This window comes from Portunus trituberculatus, chromosome 47 (assembly GCF_017591435.1).
Source record: "Portunus trituberculatus isolate SZX2019 chromosome 47, ASM1759143v1, whole genome shotgun sequence".
In the NCBI taxonomy this organism is placed as follows: domain Eukaryota; kingdom Metazoa; phylum Arthropoda; class Malacostraca; order Decapoda; family Portunidae; genus Portunus; species Portunus trituberculatus.
This window is the reverse complement of record NC_059301.1, coordinates 35,551,477-35,571,383: the sequence shown is the minus strand read 5'-3', so window position 1 is coordinate 35,571,383 and position 19,907 is coordinate 35,551,477. Positions and strand designations below refer to the sequence as shown.

Genomic DNA, 19,907 nt, shown 5'->3' with positions numbered 1-19,907 from the left:
ACATGGCAAATGGAGTTCAACACGACAAAATGCAAGAAAATAGAGTTTGGCAAGAGTGAAAGAAGAATCAGGAGTATGTACAAGATAGGAAATGAAGACATAAAACCAGTCATGAAGAAAAAGACCTTGGGGTGACAATTACCAATGACCTATCGCCAGAGAGACATATAAACAAAATAATTGGAGAAGTATTGAACTTATTGAGGAACATAAGAGTGGCGTTCGTATATCTAGATGAAGAAATGATGAAGAAAATAATTACTGCAATGATAAGACCGAGGCTTGAATATGCAACAATACAGTGGGCTCGAACTTAAAGAAACACATAAGGAAACTAGAGAAAGTACAGAGGGCTGCAACGAAAATGGTGCCTGACTTAAGAGATTTGACTTATGAAGACAGACTGAAAAGAATGCAACTTCCAACCCTGGAAAACAGAAGAGAAAGGGGAGACCTGATAGCAATATACAGAGTGATGATTGGCATGGAAAAATGGATAGGGAAGATCTGTGTATGTGGAATGGAAGAATGTCGAGAGGGCATGGGAAAAACTAAAATGGCCACTTATAGGAGAGATGTGAAAAATATAGCTTCCCTCATAGAAGGGTGGAAGCATGGAATAGTTTAGACGTGGAAGTGGTCAACGCAAGGAATATTCATGATTTTAAGAAAAAGCTGGACATTAATAGATATGGAGACGGGACAACACGAGCATAGCTCTTTTCCCGTATGTTACAATTAGGTAAATACAATTAGGTAAATACACACACGGTAGCTCAGTGGTTAGAGCGCTGGCTTCACCTGGCTTCACTAGCCAGAGGACCGGGGTTCGATTCTCCGGCCGGGTGGAGATATTTGGATGTGTCTCCTTTCACGTGTAGCCCTTGTTCACCTAGCAGTGAGTAGGTATGGGATGTAAATCGAGGAGTTGTGACCTTGTTGTCCCGGTGTGTGGTGTGTGCCTGGTCTCAGGCCTATCCGAAGATCGGAAATAATGAGCTCTGAGCTCGTTCCGTAGGATAACGTCTGGCTGTCTCGTCAGAGACTGCAGCAGATCAAACAATGAAACACACACACACACACACACACACAGAGAGAGAGAGAGAGAGAGAATCAACCACTCCTATTCCTTGGGGGGAGCAAGGGTTAGGTGTGGGAAACACACATTCTCTCTCTCTCTCTGCTTGTTTTTTTTTTTTTTTATTATATTTTCGTTGTTTGCTGTTAAAACTATTATTTTTAATAGAATTAATGATATTAAGTAGAACAAAATGTTTATCATTACTTGTTACTAGACACACTCACACAAGTGTGTTTCACTGTTTGATCTGCTGCAGTCTCTGACGAGACAGCCAGACGTTACCCTACGGAACGAGCTCAGAGCTCATTATTTCCGATCTTCGGATAGGCCCGCTGAGACCAGGCACACACCACACACCGGGACAACAAGGTCACAACTCCTCGATTTACATCCCTTACCTACTCACTGTGTGTGTGTGTGTGTGTGTGTGTGTGTGTGTGTGTGTAATTCACTGTTTGATCTGCTGCAGTCTCTGACGAGACAGCCAGACGTTACCCTACGGAACGAGCTCAGAGCTCATTGTTTCCGATCTTCGAATAGGCCTGAGACCAGGCACACACCACACACCGGGACAACAAGGTCACAACTCCTCGATTTACATCCCGTACCTACTCACTGCTAGGTGAACAGGGGCTACACGTGAAAGGAGACACACCCAAATATCTCCACCCGGCCGGGAAATCGAACCCCGGTGCTCTGGCTTGTGAAGCCAGCGCTCTAACCACTGACAGGACCCAGTACTCGGACACGAGTGGGAGCCGCCGACGACGACGAACCACTGAGCTACCGGGCTGTGTGTGTGTGTGTGTGTGTGTGTGTGTAATTCACCACGGTCGCCTACTGGTCACCCAGCCAGTCTTCCCCAAGATGTATTAGACTGAGAGGTGAACGCACTTCAGTCTTGAAATCATTGACGTAGCGCGGGAGGCTTTTAAAATCCAGAATCGTGACGTCTGCATGTCAACCAACTAGGACAGATTTTAATTGTGGAATATAGGTGTTCCGCATATTTCTTTTACTTGAGTGGTTATCTTTTAGCATCTTGGTTACTAAGTTTAGTAGATATCATGCCATTAACTGCATTTTACGTTTCTTAGTGATTTGCAAGAAAATATGGGGATATGCCATCACCACACCACATACTTACAATATGCACCTCCAACTTAGTATTAGCTTCACCAGCATCTACTGTGATCGTTTCACATGCATAGCACATACCATTTACTTTACTAGAACCTAGTATTACCACCACCACCACCACCACTTCTTTACTACAAACACCACCACCACTTACAAAATACACAGTTTCTTACCTTTAAATGCTGGTGGATGGCCGATTCCCTGGCATCTGTGTCCTCGTGATGGCAGATCCTGTTTTAAATTTCTCACAGTTCGTGAAACTTACAAATTTAAAAGCTCGTACTTCAGATTTCGTTCAATCTGGGCTGAACTAAAATGTCGTTCACAAACCACAACATACTTAATATTAATATGGTCTGAACGGAAACACATGGATCCACTGTCTAGCAAAGTTATCATTAGATGGGAATTTATGGTATCTTAGGTTGCTGTCCTTACCAGGTGTACATCCGAATACAGCGCACACTCTTGCTTTACCCATTTAACTATTAATATCGTAATACAAAGCCCATGAAAAGTACACAATTGCTGATAAAATCTGCCACACGTGAACACACCACCACAACACTAGACGTAAACAATACACATGGTGACGTCAGCGGTTCCAATAATGCCGAAGTGTGTTCACCTCTTAGTCTAATACATCTTGGTCTTCCCCATTACGGAGCGAGCTCAGAGCTCACAGACCGATCTTCGGGTAGGACTGAGACCACAACACCCTCCACACACCGAGAAAGCAAGGCCACAACCCCTCGAGTTACATCCTGTACCTATCTACTGCTAGGTGAACAGGGGCCACACATTAAGAGGCTTGCCCATTTGCCTCGCCGCGCCGGGACTCGAACCAGGCCCTCTCGATTGTGAGTCGAGCGTGCTAACCACTACACTACGCGGTGTGTGTATTCACCTAGTTGTAATTTTACAGGGACTGGGTATCATACTCGTGTGGTTCCCTACTCCACAACACCATCCTCATCCTCAATATGTATTAGAGTAAGAGGTGAACGCACTTCGGCATTATTGGAATCGCTGACGTCACCATGTGTATTGTTTACGTCTAGTGTTGTGGTGGTGTGTTCAGGTCGTTACCTCAATGGATAAAATCTCTCTCTCTCTCTCTCTCTCTCTCTCTCTCTCTCTCTCTCTCTCTCTCTCTCTCTATTGTCATTATATTATTATGAATATTATTGTATGATTTTAGTGTTTTATTACATTGCTATTATTATTATATTTACAATTATTACGATTGTTTTATTATAATTTTCATCAATGATTTGTGTAGTAATTCTCTCTCTCTCTCTCTCTCTCTCTCTCTCTCTCTGTTCATCTTATTTGCATATTTTCTTCTTATTTGTTCCTTTAAACTTTTATTTTCAATATAAATTACATTAGGCAGAACAATGAGTTTACTGAAACTACTTCCTGCATTGCAACTACTACTACTGCTGCTACAAAAACTACTACTACTACTACTACTACTACTGCTACAAAAACTACTACTACTACTACTACTACTACTAATAATAATAATAATAATAATAATAACAATAATAATAATAAAAACTACGACAACTACTACTATTAGTACTACTAATATTACTACTACTACTGCTACTACTACTACTACTACTATTAATGCTACAACAACAACAACTACTACTACTACTACTACTACTACTACTACTACTACTACTACTACTTTTTTACTACAGAATACCTCCACCCCATGTTTATTGATGCGTCAATTAGGGGCTCCACTACTTGGAGGTCATTAGCCCCAACTCTCGCTAATGACTGTGGCATCCAACCATATCTATTACTCTATAATATAAACATTAGTTGTTAGCTATGAATTCACTCTACCTCTACTCTATCTAATCTTATGCCACTCTCCACCACTGTAGCCTCGCAGTCAAGGCCACTTAAATCTGCAGGTATGGGAGTGGAATGCCTTGTCCCCCTGAGACACAGGAGGGCTGATCTGAGGAGGAGAATGAAAGACGGCACCTCATCCATGCGACGACATGGCTCCTTGGCTGGTGCTTCTTTTCTGCCATTAGGTCGGCTAGTCTTGAGTAGAAGCACTGAGCCTTCCCATCCCGCCAGATGTGGTGAAGACCAGAGGTGTGAAGCTGCCCTGGTCAATGTGTTGATTCTCTCCCATACGCTCGGATCTTCTCCTGCTCATTCTTGCGGTGGGCGGCCTCCAGGAGAGTTCGTGGTGACAGGCGGCCATCGGGTCAAAGATCCGTATGTCCATGAATGCTTTCTGTCCCCTTGTCCAGAACCCTCGTGCGCTGACGTCGACTCGAGCCTCGTTGGTGGTGTTGGCTGTTCTGTAGCGCAGGTGCTCGCCGTCTAGCGGTAGGAGGGTCGGTTCAGTGGAACATCGTGGCACACCTCCTGAGCATGCTGGCGGTCAGATCTCTTACCTCATCGTGCCTGATACATACGAATCCCCCCTTTTTGCACGTCATGGTGTGGTTGACGTCATTGGGGGAACTACATACACAGGTACTGGGGAGTCCTTCCACCGGCCAGCCGTACCTCAGAGCAATGGCGTCGACAAATTCTTGTTTGTTGAGGCTGAAGCCCTTCGCTCCAATGGGCAGTGACGTTAGCCAGTTAGAGGCTCCTGTTTCCTGTGCAGTGTGGATTTTTCTCACTGTACTACTACTATAATACTACTACTACTACTCCAACTACTACTACTACTACTACTACTACTACTACTACTACTATTATTATTAATACTACTACTACAACAACAACAACAACAACAACAACAACAACAACAACAACAACAACAACAACAACAACAACAACAACAACTACTACTACTACTAACTACTACTACTACCACTACTACTAAACCACTGCTACTACTACTACTAACTAACTAACTACTACTAAAAACTACTACTACTACTACTACTACTACTACTAACTACTACTACTAACTACTACTCTCTCTCTCTCTCTAAGTGCAGTTCATAAATGGTAAACTTAAAAGAGAGAGTCCATTGAAAGATTAAAAAGAGAACAAGGGATAGTAGATGACCCTAAGAATATCGCAGAATTGCTAAATAATAGGTTTCAACAAGTATTTACTAAAGAAACAATGTTTGTAAAGCTTCAAAATGTAGAAGGAAATGTGGACATGAATGACATTAAGATACCTAAAAGGGAGTTATATAAAACGTTGGAGAAACTTAAAGATGATAAAGCGATGGGACCAGATGAAGTTTCAGGCAAATTATTGAAGGAATGTAGAGAAGAATTGATAGATCCATTATATGATATTATAAGGTGGTCATTAGAAACCAGTGAAGCACCAGTAGAGTGGAAAAGAGCTGAAGTGGTGCCCATTTATAAGGGAGGCAGTAAAGAAGAGCCTCTTAACCATAGACCTGTGTCTTTAACAAGTGTGGTCGGTAAGATTTGTGAGAGGGTGATAAAGAATTATTGGATACGGTTCCTGGAGGATCATAAGTTATTATCGGATCATCAATTTGGCTTTAGGAAAGGGAGGTCATGTGTAACAAATCTACTGAGCTTTTATTCAAGAGTGGTTGACAAAATACAAGAGAAAGAGGGATGGATGGACTGTATATATTTGGATTTAAAAAAAGCTTTTTGACAAGGTACCTCACATGAGACTGCTATGGAAATTAGAGATTTATGGAGGACTGAAGGGAAAAGTGTTAAAGTGGATGGAAAACTACTTGAGATGGAGGGAGATGAGAACGGTAATAAGGGATGCAAAGTCGGACTGGATGGTGGTGGAGAGTGGAGTCCCACAAGGTTCAGTGCTGGCACCAATACTTTTCCTTGTCTATATCAATGATATGCCAGAGGGAGTAAACAGTTATATTAATTTGTTTGCAGATGATGCAAAGTTGTGTAGGTGTGTGAAGAGTGAAGAAGATTGTGAAATTTTACAGGCAGATCTGGATAGGATTTGGGAGTGGAGCAAGAGGTGGCAAATGGAATTTAATCTGAGCAAAAGTCATGTAATGGAGATGGGGAAGAGTGGAAGATGGCCAAGAGGGTCATATAAGATGGGTGAAGAAGTAATGTTGAAAAAGGTGGAAAGGGAAAAGGATTTGGGAGTGATAATACAAGACCATGGGCAGTTTGAGGCTCATATTGACAAGATGTTTGGAGAGACATATAATTTGATTAGAAATATTGGATTGGCCTTTCATTATATGGATAAAGATATGATGAAGAAATTAGTACGGTAATTAGACCAAAATTGGAATATGCTGGGGTGGTTTGGTCCCCTTATAAAAAGAAGCATGTAAGGAAGCTGGAGAGATTGCAGAGAATGGCAACAAAAATGGTTCCAGAATTGGCAGAAATGACCTATGAGGAGAGATTAAAAGAAATTAATTTGCTTAGCTTGGAACAAAGAAGAGAAAGAGGGGATTTAATACAGGTTTATAAACTGTTGAATGGTTTGGATGAAGTGGATAATGAGCAAATGATGTTGAGAGAAGAAAATTTAAATCGAAGTACTAGATCGCATAGTAAAAAGATAGCCAAGGGAATATGCTTGAAGGATGTGAAGAAATATAGTTTCCCACAGAGATGTGTGGAGGTGTGGAATAGTTTGAGTGAGGAGGTAGTGTCAGCGAGGAGTGTGCATAGTTTTAAAGGAAAGTTGGATGTGTGTAGATATGGAGACGGGGCCACACGAGTATGATACCCAGGCCCTGTAAAATTACAACTAATACAACTAGGTGAATACACACACACACACACACACACACATTCTGAGGTCACAGGGAGGGACAGGGCATGGACCAGGAGGGGAGGGTCAAGTGGGTGGAGCTTTAAGGCTTAGTTTATGAGGGAGTTTAACCAATCCACGGGAACCTGAAGCCTTCACCTGGTGTGGATCTGCCAGGTATTGCTACTGGAAAATATATAGGCTAAGATGGCAAGGAGTTTACTGGTCGCATCTGTACATTATTTGTATTACTGCAAGACAGTTTCACAGAATTTTTTCCACAGCAGAGCTGGTTAATATTTCAATATCTCATGTGATATCAGTTTATTTTTCAATTATTACAGGTTTATTGTTCTCTTCTTAACTTTATTTGCCTTTTACTAACATATACTGAAGGTTCTACTCTCCTTTCAAGGCTCCCATTAGTTCTCCAGAAGTTTGAAGTTCTTTGATAATGTCCAGGCCTCCAACCAGCTCCCCTTTCACATATACCTGAGAGAGAGAGAGAGAGAGAGAGAGAGAGAGAGAGAGAGAGAGAGAGAGAGAGAGAGAGAGAGAGAGAGAGAGAGAGAGAGAGAGAGAGAGAGAGAGAGAGAGAGAGAGATGAATATAATTATGATGATAACTGCAATGTTTATTCTGATGTATTTTATTGCCAGTTCTGCCTTGAATTCAGAATAAAATCTGTAGATACAAAATAAAAATACACTAAATAATATCAACCATAATTAATATTTTCCTAATAATAACAGCACCTGTGGATAAGTTGGCCAGTTGCTGAATGTTTTCAGTCCTTGTCGAACTTCCTCATCAGTCAAGATGTCAAAAGTCTCATATGGAAGACTGAAATAAAATAAATATGCAAGTATATGTTTATCTGCAAAAAGAAAACAAACTTTTTAAGTGGCAATTTGGTAATCAGTGACATTCTTTAACCCTCTCACCACAGAATGTCACAAGTGTTTCATATCCAGGGTACAAAATTTCAAACACTGTTACTGTATCTAACAATGATACCATTATCAAACTGAGCTGAATAGTTCAGTGTCATATATGAAAATAAGCACAATAAAGTTTATGCATTTTCATACCAATAAAATAACTCAATAATATGAACCTTTTTCAGTATGAAATACACTAAATGTATGTTAATTTGAACCCCAAAAATAGGAATCTCTCAAAAGTCCAAATTTTAAAGGTAGGGTGACAAATGAATCTACATGGTCAAAATTAGGCCCATGTGTAGGACAAGCATCTGGTATTTAAAGAGGAAGTATGGCTTCCCACCCAGTCAGTCATCCAGCTAACACATTACAAGGAGTGTATCCCTTTGTAAAGAGACTCAGTAAAGCAGCCTAAGAAGTCCTTCCTTGACTCTCAACCCTTCATGGCGCAGTGACTGCAGCTTAAGTACACCTACACCTACAGTGTCCCCACCACGCTGCTCAAATGTCTCTACACCTCGAGGGAACAGAGTCAAGACAGCATGGCACCCTACCTGTGCAATAAAAGGGCCTGATCTGATGAGCCTGCTAAACCATATGGCATCCCTGATGGCACACTGGTTACCGACCAACAGACCTCCTGCTGCTGCCATCCCACAGAAGTGTAGGATGGAGATGACACTTGCAAGATTCTGAACATGGCACTGCTCGGTGAAGAAATAGTTGTGTCTAGTCACATGGCCTGATGAGGAGGCTGTGCTCAACATCCAGCTGCTCTGCAATCCTGATCTCCAGTGTGCCTAGGACATGAAGTTCAATATGAAAGAGTGGCTGGCTCTTGAGCCCAAGGTCACTCTGGATGCCATGAAAACCCATGCTGTTGACTACAAACCAGGTGAAAGATGATTGGACTTTTCAGCACATGCCAGGCCTCAGGTGAGTCAGTGGAAGTCTACATGACCTGAAGTGCCCAAAAGGCCCAGGAGTGTGGATTCCACTGCCGTAACTGTCATGGTGATCTGTCCGAGTACATACTCATGCATAAGGTGTCACTGGTATGACTCATTCAAGGACAGGATAGCATACACATTTTTTGTTCCACCTTTGAAGCAGCCCAGCGCAACATGGCAAAATTTATGCAAGAAAGGTAGGTGGCAGGAGTTGATGTCACTACTGATGACATCACTGAGGAGGTGCCTCTGGTGCTATAATTGTGGCAAGACACAGTGCAGAAAAGACATCGTACTCAGAGTACACTCAAAAGTGTGGGCTTGTGGCAAGCAGGGCCATTTGAGAAATATGTGCAAAACAGTTAGGACACAAGAAGCAGGCAAACTGGTGAGCAGTACATGTCAATGACTACCTACAAAAAAACTTGGCTTTGTCCATACAGATTTTCCCCAACCATCACTGCTGGTCTTCGGTGCAGGGCTAGTGGGTTATGACGATAAACAGAGACATCCTATCAAGACCAACCTCTATACTTTTTCAGCCTCTTGAGGAAAATGTGGCACATCTCAAGGAGTGGCTACTACGACAGTTCTTGTCCTCAACTTTCAACACTGACAGATATCCACTTTGGGTGATGCAGGGATCTCCACACTGCATCCACCTCAAGGAAGTGGTGTGATCCCACACCTGCTACACACCAGCCTCCATCCCAAGCATTAGGCAAACAAAGTGAAGAAACAATTCAATGACAATGTCAAAAGAAGAGTAATTCATCCAGTCCCCACAGTACCCAGATGGTTGTAGTTGCCAAGAAATCAGGGAAGGCTAGGACAGTTGGTTTCTAGAAACTGAACTCTTGTTGCCTTCGGGAGATGCACCACACCTCAGTCCCCTTCAACATGCTGCCTGATGCACCCCTGCATTCCTATAAGACTGTGGCTGATGCACACTAGGGCTTTCATCAGGTAGAGCTAAAGAAGGAAAGCAGACACATCACACCATAGGGAAGCGGTGGCGCAGTGGATAAGGTGGTGAGCGTGGGATTGGGCAGACGACCACGCATTGGTTCAAGTCCCACCATATACAGCCTTAAACACATTGCCATTTGTCGAGTGGTTTAAAGTTACCTACATGTCACCATGATACCCAGGTTCTAGGTAGTTACACCAAAGATATGCTTGGGAGGTGATATGCACCCTAATATTGGTACCACTATAAACAAAATTGCCTGCATTACTAATGATATGACATCTCCCATACAACTGTTCTTTTGTATTTTCTTTGGGTGTCCTTTCAGTTGATTGCTGGAAGACATCCTTATCAAGTTTTCTCTATCTAGGATATCCATTCCATTTACTATTTTACACATTGTTATCATATCTTCCTTCTCTCTTCTTTCTTCAAATGTGGATAAATCCAGTCTACTTAATCTCTCCTCGTACGACAATTCTTCCTGTGTGTGTGTCTGTGTGTGTATTTTACCTAGTTGTATTTACATAGCTGTAGTTTTACAGGGCCTGGGATTTACGCTCGTGTGGCCCTGTCTCCATATCTACACTTATCCAATTTTTCTTTAAAACTATGCACACTCGTTGCTGACACCACTTCTTCACTCAAACTGTTCCATGTCTGAACACATCTTTGTGGGAAACTATATTTCTTAACATCTCTCAGATATCTTCCTTTTCTCAGCTTATTACTATGCGATCTTGTGCTTCGAATGTCATATTCTTCTCTCAGGATCAGTTTCTCATTATCCACTTGGTCCATTCCATTGATCAATTTATAAACTTGTATCACATCCCCTCTCTCCCTTCTTTGTTCCAGGGTTGGTAGATCCATAGCCTTTAGTCTCTACTCATCCCCTTGAAATTCTGGAACCATTCTTGTAGCCATTTTTTGTAGTCTCTTCAACTTCCTTATGTGTTTCTTTTTATGAGGGGTCCACACTGCTCCTGCATATTCCAATCTTAGTCTTATTATAGTACTTATCAATTTCTTCATCATTTCTTTGTCCATGTACTGAAATGCTACTCCAATATTCCTTAGCAAATTATGTCTCTCTGAAAATTCTATCAATATGGCTTACCGGTTGATTGTTTTCTTCCATCGTCACTCCTAAGTCCTTTTCCTTTTTTACTTTATCCAGTTCTACTCCATCTCTCATCTTATAGATTCCCACAGGTCGTCTTTCACTCTTTCCCATTTCCATGACATGGCTTTTGTCCACATCGAATTCCATTTCCCACTTTTTACTCCATTCCCAGATCTTATTTAGGTGTTCTTGCAGTATTTCACAATCCTCTTTTTGCTTTATAACTCTGCACAGTTTTGTATCATCTGCAAACAGATTTATGTAGCTGTTCACTCCTTCTGGCATGTCATTAATATAAATGAGGAAAATTAATGGTGCCAATACTGACCCCTGTGGCACTCCGCTTTCTACTGGTCTCCACTTGGACTTCATATCTTTAACTACCATCCTTATTTCTCTCCCTCTCAAATAATTTTCTATCCATCTCAATGTGCTTCCTTTTAAACCACCCTTCTCCTCTAACTTCCATAGTAATCTTGCATGTGGCACTTTGTCAAACGCCTTTTTTAAATCCAAATAAATACAGTCAACCCATCCCTCTCTCTCTCTCTTGTACTCTATCAACTAATCTAGAATAGAAACTCAATAAATTTGTTACAAATGACCGACCTTTTCTAAAATCAAATTGGCTATTTGATATTAATTTGTTGTCTACAAGAAACTCAATCCATTGTTTCTTTATTATTCTTTCACACATCTTGCATATTACACTAGTTAGTGATACCAGTCTGTAATTTAAAGGTTCTTCCTTCCTTCCGCTCTTTTCCATTCTACTGGTACTGTTCCATTTTCTATTGAACATTTCATGATGTTGTATATAGGACTTGCTAGTTCTTCCCTACATTCTTTCAGTATTCTGCCTGAGACTTCATCTGGTCCCACTGCCTTGTCTTCATCCAGTTCCTTCATTAATTCTTTTATTTCAAGCTTGGTTACTTTAATCTCTTTCATATAGACTGTCTCTCTATTACCCTGTGGCCTTTCAAATTTGGATTCCTTAGTAAAGACCTCCTGGAATTTATTATTTAATCGTTCTGCCATACTTTTTGGGTCTTCCACCATCCCGTTCTCTCCTTTTAACCTTTCTATTGTTTCTTTTTGCCTAATTTTTTCATTTATGAATCTGCAAAATAATTTTGGTTGCTCCTTACATCATTCGACAATGTCCTTTTCAAAGTTTTTTTCCCCTTCCTTTCTCACCTTTACATATTAATTTCTTGCTGCCTGAAGTTTTTCTTATTTACTGGATTTCTATTGTGTGTGTGTGTGTGTGTATTTACCTAGTTGTAGTTTTACAGGGCCTGGGCTTTATGCTCGTGTGGCCCCATCTCCATATCTACTCTTATCCAATTTTTCTTTAAAACTATGCACACTCGTTGCTGACACCACTTCTTCACTCAAACTGTTCCAAGTCTCAACATATCTTTGCGGGAAACTATATTGTTTAACATCTCTCAGACATCTTCCCTTCCTCAGCGTTTTACTATGCGATCTTGTGGTTCAAATGTCATATTATTCTCTCAGGATCAGTTTCTCATTATCCACTGGATCCATTCCATTGATCAATTTATAAACTTGCATCAGATCCCCTCTCTCCTTTCTCTGTTCCAGTGTTGGTAGATCCATAGCCTTTAGTCTCTCCTCATATGTCATGCCTTCAAATTCTGGAACCATTCTTGTAGCCATTTTTTGTAGTGTCTCCAACTTCCTTATGTGTTTCTTTTTATGAGGGGTCCACACAACTCCTGCATATTCTAATCTGGGTCTTATTATTGTACTTATCAATTTCTTCATCATTTCTTTGTACATGTAGTGAAATGCTAATCCAATACAGTAAAACCTCGCTTGACAAATGTCTCTAAGGACGAACAATTTGGGAGACGACCAAAAAATTTGTCAATATATCGACCCAGGGGACGAACGATATTTCGAGGGACGAACGCGGTTAAATGGCAAGCCGTTTGTGTGATAGCCAACCCGGCTATCACACAACAACAAAACAAAACATAAGCACAAAAGAAATTAGATACAGGAACATACGAAAAATATTACATAACATAATCTCCGTGCCACCACTATTTTATCCTTTTTTTCCTGGGCATGGTGATGTTACCGGCGTGCTCTACTGTAGATTCCTCAGCATTATCCTCTCTGCTATAACAGGGCCCCACATAGTGGCACTCACTTGTGACGCTACACAGCTGTTGTGTAGCTCTGGCACACTGGGCACATCCAAAGTCCTCTCCCATGACTGTCTTCTTGGGTCTTGTTTGTCTTCCTTCCAATCCTCCTCTCCTCCATTCCATCATGCCATCAACGTCCAGTCTCTCAAGTAAATAGCCTTTTCTTTTTTATTCATTTTATTATCATTTTGATAGCATTTAGGTAAGTAAAACAATTTAGGCTTTTTATAATTAATTCGTTCATGTCATGCATACATTAAAGGTCTATTTTGAATGGATTTTATGGACAAAAGTATGATTTTTTGGGGGCCTGGAACGGATTAATGGTATTTCAATACATTCTTATGGGAAAAATTGATTCAGAGGACGAACAAATCGGGTGACGAACAGGATTTAGGAACGAATTATGGTCGTGAGCTGAGGTTTTACTGTATTCCTTAGCAAATTATATGTCTCTCTGAAAATTCTATCTATATGGCTTACCGGTTGATTGTTTTCTTCCATCGTCACTCCTAAGTCCTTTTCCTTTTATACTTTCTCCAGTTCTACTCCATCTCCCATCTTATAGATTCCCACTGGTCATCTTTCACTCTTTCCCATTTCCATGACATGGCTTTTGTCCACATTTAATTCCATCTCCCACTTTTTACTCCCTTTCCAGATCTTATTTAGGTCTTCCTGCAGTATTTCACAATTATCTTTTTGCTTTATAACTCTGCACAGTTTCCCATCATCCGCAAACATTTATATATATGAGAAAAAAAGAATTGATGCCAATACTGACACCTGTGGCACTCTGCTTTCTACTGCTCTCCACTTGGACTTCATACCTTGAACATGTATTTGTGTTTGTGTGTGTGTCTGTGTGTGTGTATTTTACCTAGTTGTATTTACCTAGTTGTAGTTTTACAGGGCCTGGGCTTTATGCTCGTGTGGCCCCGTCTCCATATCTACACTTATCCAATCTTACTTTAAAAGTGTGCACACTCGTTGCAGACACTACTTCTTCATCTAAACTGTTCCACGTCTCAATACATCTCTGCGGGAAACTATATTTCTTTATATCTCTCAGACATCTTCCCTTTCTCAGCTTTTTACTATGCGATCTTGTGCTTGGTGTCATATTCTTCTCTCAGGATCAGTTTCTCATTATCCACTTGGTCCATTCCATTGATCAATTTATAGACTTGTATCAGGTCTCCTCTCTCCCTTCTTTGTTCCAAGGTTGGTAGATCTATAGCCTTTAGTCTCTCCTCATATGTCATCCCTTCAAGTTCTGGGACCATTCTTGTAGCCATTTTTTGTAGCCTCTCCAATTTTCTTAGGTGTTTCTTTTTATGAGGGGTCCACACTACTCCTGCATATTCCAATCTGGGTCTTATTATAGTATTTATCAATTTCTTCATCATTTCTTTGTCCATGTAGTGAAATGCTACTCCAATATTTCTTAGCAAATTATATGTTTCTCTAAAAATTCTATCAATATGGCTTACTGGTTGATTGTTTTCTTCCATCGTCACTCCTAAGTCCTTTTCCTTTTGACTTTCTCCAGTTCTACTCCATCTCCCATCTTATAGATTCCCACAGGTCGTCTTTCACTCTTTCCCATTTCCATGACATGGCTTTTGTTCACATTGAATTCCATTTCCCACTTCTTACTCCATTCCCAGATCTTATTTAGGTCTTCTTGCAGTATTTCACAATCCTCCTTTTGCTTTATAACTCTGCACAGTTTCGTATCATCCGCAAACAAATTTATGTAGCTGTTCACTCCTTCTGGCATGTCGTTAATATAAATGAGGAAAAGTACTGGTGCCAATACTGACCCCTGTGGCACTCCGCTTTCTACTTCTCTCCACTTGGACTTCATATCTTTAACTACCGTCCTTATTTCTCTCCCCCTCAAATAATTTTCTATCCATCTCAATGTGCTTCCTTTCAAACCACCTTTCTCCTCTAACTTCCACAGTAATCTTGCGTGTGGCACTTTGTCAAACGCCTTTTTTAAATCCAAATAGATGCAGTCAACCCATCCCTCTCTCTCTTGTACTCTATCAACTATTCTCGAATAGAAACTCAATAAATTAGTTACACAAGACCGTCCTTTTCTAAAACCAAATTGGTTATTTGATATTAATTTGTTGTCTTCAAGGAACTCGATCCATTGTTTCTTTATTATTCTTTCACACATCTTGCATATTACACTAGTTAGTGATACCGGTCTGTAATTTAAAGGTTCTTCTTTCCTTCCGCTCTTATATATGGGAACCACCTCAGCTCTTTTCCATTCTACTGGCACTGTTCCATTTTCTATTGAGCATTTTATGATGTTGTATATAGGACTTGCTAGTTCTTCCCTACATTCTTTCAGTATTCTGCCTGAGACTTCATCCGGTCCCATTGCCTTCTCTTCGTCCAGTTCCTTCATTAACTCTTTTATTTCAAGCTTGGTTACTTTAATCTCTTTCATAAAGAATGTCTCTCTATTACCCTGTGGCCTCTCAAATTTGGATTCTTTAGTAAAGACCTCCTGGAATTTTTTATTTAATAGTTCTGCCATACTTTTGGGTCTTCCACCATCCCGTTCTCTCCTTTTAACCTTTCTATTGTTTCTTTTTGCCTAATTTTTCCATTTATGAATCTATAGAACAATTTTGGTTGCTCCTTACATTTTTCGACAATATCTTTTTCAAGTTCTTTTCCTCTTCCTTCCTCACCTTAACATATTCATTTCTCGCTGCCTTGAAGTTTTCCTTGTTTGTTGGATTTCTATTTCTCCTCCACCTTTTCCATGCTCCATCTCTTTTCTCCTTTGCCCTAGCACACCTTGCATTAAACCAATCTTTCTTTCCTTCTTCTTTTGGTCTATATTTTGGGACATATTCCTGACTCCTGTTTTGTATATTTCCAAAAATAAGTTATATTTGTCTTGCATTGTCTCTGAGTTTTCCATCTCCTCCCAGTCTACGTTTTAAAATAGTTCTTGAGATTCTCAATATCAGCCTTTCTGTAATTTAATCGGTCTCCTTTGTATGAATCGTCTCTATCTTCCTTTCCTTCTTCTATATCTATTTCTAATATTGCATGGTCACTCTTTCCCAATGGGCACTTATATCTTATATCGTCATTCATTTGTATATCCCTTATAAAACTAGGTCCAATCTCGCTCGTCGTTTCCTCTGAATCTTGTGCATTCCTTTACTCTCTGGTCCATCATATTGTCTATCATTAGGTTCAAGAATCTTTCTCCCAGGCTTCTTCCCCATACCACTTTCATAATTTTCCCAGTCCACTTCTTTACAGTTGAAATCTCCTACTAATATCACTTTTCTCCTTTCTTTAACGATTCTCATTAGACTCCTTATTGTGTCATCTATCATGTCTTTATATTCTTGATTGGTCCATGAATTTGTTTTGGTGGCACATATGTTACAATGATTGTTAACTCTTTTTATTAATATGCATCTTAATATACAATACTTCTGCTTTTCCTTCCCACATTCCACTTGGTTGATCACTATCTCCTTCCTTAACATTATCATGACTCCTCCTCCTCCTTTACCCACTCTGTCTCTTCTCCATACATTATACCTATTATCCAAATCTATTATGATTGCCTCATTTAGTTTTGTTTCAGCCAGGCATACAATATCTGGATTTTCTTTCCTTATGTAATCTCTTAATTCTAATTTACTTGATAAAACCCCGTCTGTGTTCGTATACATCATTTTTAGTCTTTTGCCTTTTCATCATTTTTAGTTAAACTTGTTCCACTTTTTTCTCTTCCTTCTCGTTTATATACCATTTCCTTATCCTGTCTCCTAGAATTCTCCAAAAAAATGCCTTCTTCTCCTCTTCTGACCTTTCATTATTCTTTTCCCTTACTGCTATTGCCAGTTCATTGTATCTCTTCCTTTCTTCCTCATTTCTATTTTTCTTTATATAGATATCCTTACAGCCTTCTGTTTCCCTAAGTTTTGTTGTTCTATATAATATTTCTTCTGTTGCTGCTTGTGATTTTAGTAGTATTTTAATTGGTCTCGTTTTTCCTTCTTGATATGGTCCCATTCTGTTTATTTCTTCTACTTCCTCTTCCAAGTTCTGCCTATCTTCATCATTAAGATTCTTCAGTAGGTCTTTGACTGATTTCATTTCTTCTTTTTCTCTTTTTGGTCTATATTTTATATTTTTTCTTTTATTCCAAATACGACTACACTCTTCTTTTTTCTGCAATTTCTCTAACTAGATTTTCTTTTGTCTTGAGGACTCCTATCATTTTGTTTGTCATATTTTCTTCTTTTCTTTAAATTGTTCTTGAATCACCTCCTGAAAATCGGCCTTATCTTTCTTATCTTGGACTCTCCATGCTTGTACTTCTTTTTTAATCACGTTCTGTACTCTTTCCTCTTCCTTGTTTACTAGATCTTTCAGCTTCTCCTTTTCTTTCTCGGCTTTACCGAGTCCTTCTTCCATCTGCTTCTTGTAGTTAGCTACTTCCTTTTTTAGTTCTTCGTTTTCCGCTCTTAGCCTAGCTTCATTTTCTTCCACTTTTCTTATCCTTTCTCTCAGTCTTATAAACTCCATTTCCTGTTCTTTATTCTCTTTCATTTCCATCTTCTCCTTTATCAGTTTATCTAGTTTACATTCAATATTGAACACTCTCTTAAGTAGTGAAGTTGTCGTCATATCGAACCCTTCGAATACGCGTTCTCCCTCACCGACATAGTCATCATCAGCCCCTTCTCTATTTTCATGTCTGCATTTGGATGGAATATCTTTTTCACTCATTATTCTTTAATAATTGATTTCATGGAGAAAAAAAAAAAAAATTATTCCACACTACCTGCCCAGGCCACTGTAAATACTATACAACAGGTGTAGTGAAGATCAGCTGATCGTCGGAACTGCGCCAGTGCGTCCACTCTCAACCTCTCAATGTGTGTGTGTGTGTGTGTGTGTGTGTGTGTGTGTGTGTGTGTGTGTGTGTGTGTGTGTGTGTGTGTGTGTGTGTGTGTGTGTGTGTGTGTGTGTATTTATTTATCTAGTTGTATTTACCTAGTTGTAGTTTTACAGGGCCTAGGCTTTATGCTCGTGTGGCCCCGTCTCCATATCTACACTTATCCAATCTTACTTTAAAAGTATGCACACTTGTTGCAGACACTACTTCTTCATTCAAACTGTTCCACATTTCAATACATCTTTGTGGGAAACTATATTCTTTAACCCTTATGTTCCGGTGATTAAACTATTTTTCAGTATCCTATGACGGGTAAAAATGGAAAACCTAGAAATTGTCAGAAGACTGTTTGAATACTAATAATTATTTTCTCTTTGTTTTTCTGAATATAATGATGTACTTTCTAGCTCGATGTGACCTCTGAAAATTTAGTTATTGCCTTATCAAGAATTCCTCCTCCGCCCGCTGTGTGATCCGTCAAGCAGAAACAGCTCGGTGAGCGATGACACCGCGTAAACACACACACACACACACACACACACACATCTCTCTCTCTCTCTCATCTTGGAAGAGAAATTGTACACTTCAATGAGAGAGAGAGAGAGAGAGAGAGAGAGAGAGAGAGAGAGAGAGAGAGAGAGAGAGAGAGAGAGAGTATTCTTTCATCCCTTTTCATATCAAGTTTCAAGCAAATTACATGTAGGTATCATCTCTCTCTCTCTCTCTCTCTCTCTCTCTCTCTCACACGCCCCCTTGATCATCTTCCCAGAACACGAGAGGCACACCTGCGTCTCCGTGAGCCATTCTGGGTTCTCAATACGATGTTTGGAGTCTGTTCTCCATCACCACTATCTCTGTCTTCTCTCTGTTCTGAGAAAACAGGTGGATCCTCTGAATCATTTTCCGAGTCTTCACTACTGCTGTCTTCGCTTTCTTCAGTTTCTTCCTTATAATCACTGTCACTGTAGTCAGGCTCAGAAGCACTGCTAAATAAAAATTATCTGTCTTGTTCCAAAATGAGTTATGAACTGAGACGTCCCTTCGCTCTTATCAGGGTGCTTTCGACACGGCGGGTTGCTGGGGTTGCCAAGTGTCGCCCTCGAAATGGGAGAATAGCTTTGTTACCCCTAAATATACAGAGCTAGTGGCAACACTACAGGTGGAAAAAGAAGCCAGATACTTCCACTCGCCATCTGACTTGAGAAACCGTGCGTGGAGCTCAAACATGAGGCGCGAAAATTCTTGATTATGGGAACAATCACCGTCGCTACGGACGCACTGATGCAATCGTTCATATACGATCGCTGGAACATAAGGGTTAACATCTCTCAGACATCTTCCCTTTCTCAGCTTTTTACTATGCGATCTTGTGCTTCAAATGTCATACTCTTCTCTCAGGATCAGTTTCTCATTATCCACTTGGTCCATTCCGTTGATCAATTTGTAAACTTGTACCAGATCCCCTCTCTCCCTTCTTTGTTACAGGGTTGGTAGATCCACAGCCTTTAGTCTCTCTTCACATGTCATCCCTTCAAATTCTGGAACCATTCTTGTAGCCATTTTTTGTAGTCTCTCCAACTACCTTATGTGTTTCTTTCTATGTGGGGTCCACACTAATGCTGCATATTCCAATCTGGGTCTTATCATAGTACAGGCAACCCCTGCTTAACGAATGGGTTATGTTCCTAAAAAACCCTTTGTTACGCGAAACTTCGTTAAGCGAACTGATTATAACAAGTTTAACCCCTGACTTGAACTTCCATTAAGAGTAAACAAAGCGAGAGTGCATCATAGTACAGTGAAAGGTTTAATGAAAGTAAA

General features: G+C 40.2%; 1 protein-coding gene across 2 annotated transcripts in view; it reads right to left on the bottom strand.

Moving 5' to 3' along the window:
- Positions 1 to 7,265: 7,265 nt before the first annotated feature.
- Positions 7,266 to 19,907, bottom strand: part of LOC123520788 (glutaredoxin-3-like) — a 62,699-nt gene continuing 50,057 nt past the window's right edge. Inside the window, exons 8-9 of one of the 2 annotated variants that reach the window (XM_045283381.1) lie at positions 7,712 to 7,799; positions 7,266 to 7,448 (exon numbers count right to left, since the gene is read on the bottom strand). In XM_045283381.1, the coding sequence (XP_045139316.1) occupies positions 7,356 to 7,448; positions 7,712 to 7,799 (181 nt within the window). In that variant the 3' untranslated portion in view covers positions 7,266 to 7,355. The remainder of the gene's footprint in view (positions 7,449 to 7,711; positions 7,800 to 19,907) is intronic. The other variant, XM_045283383.1, reaches the window with a different exon arrangement.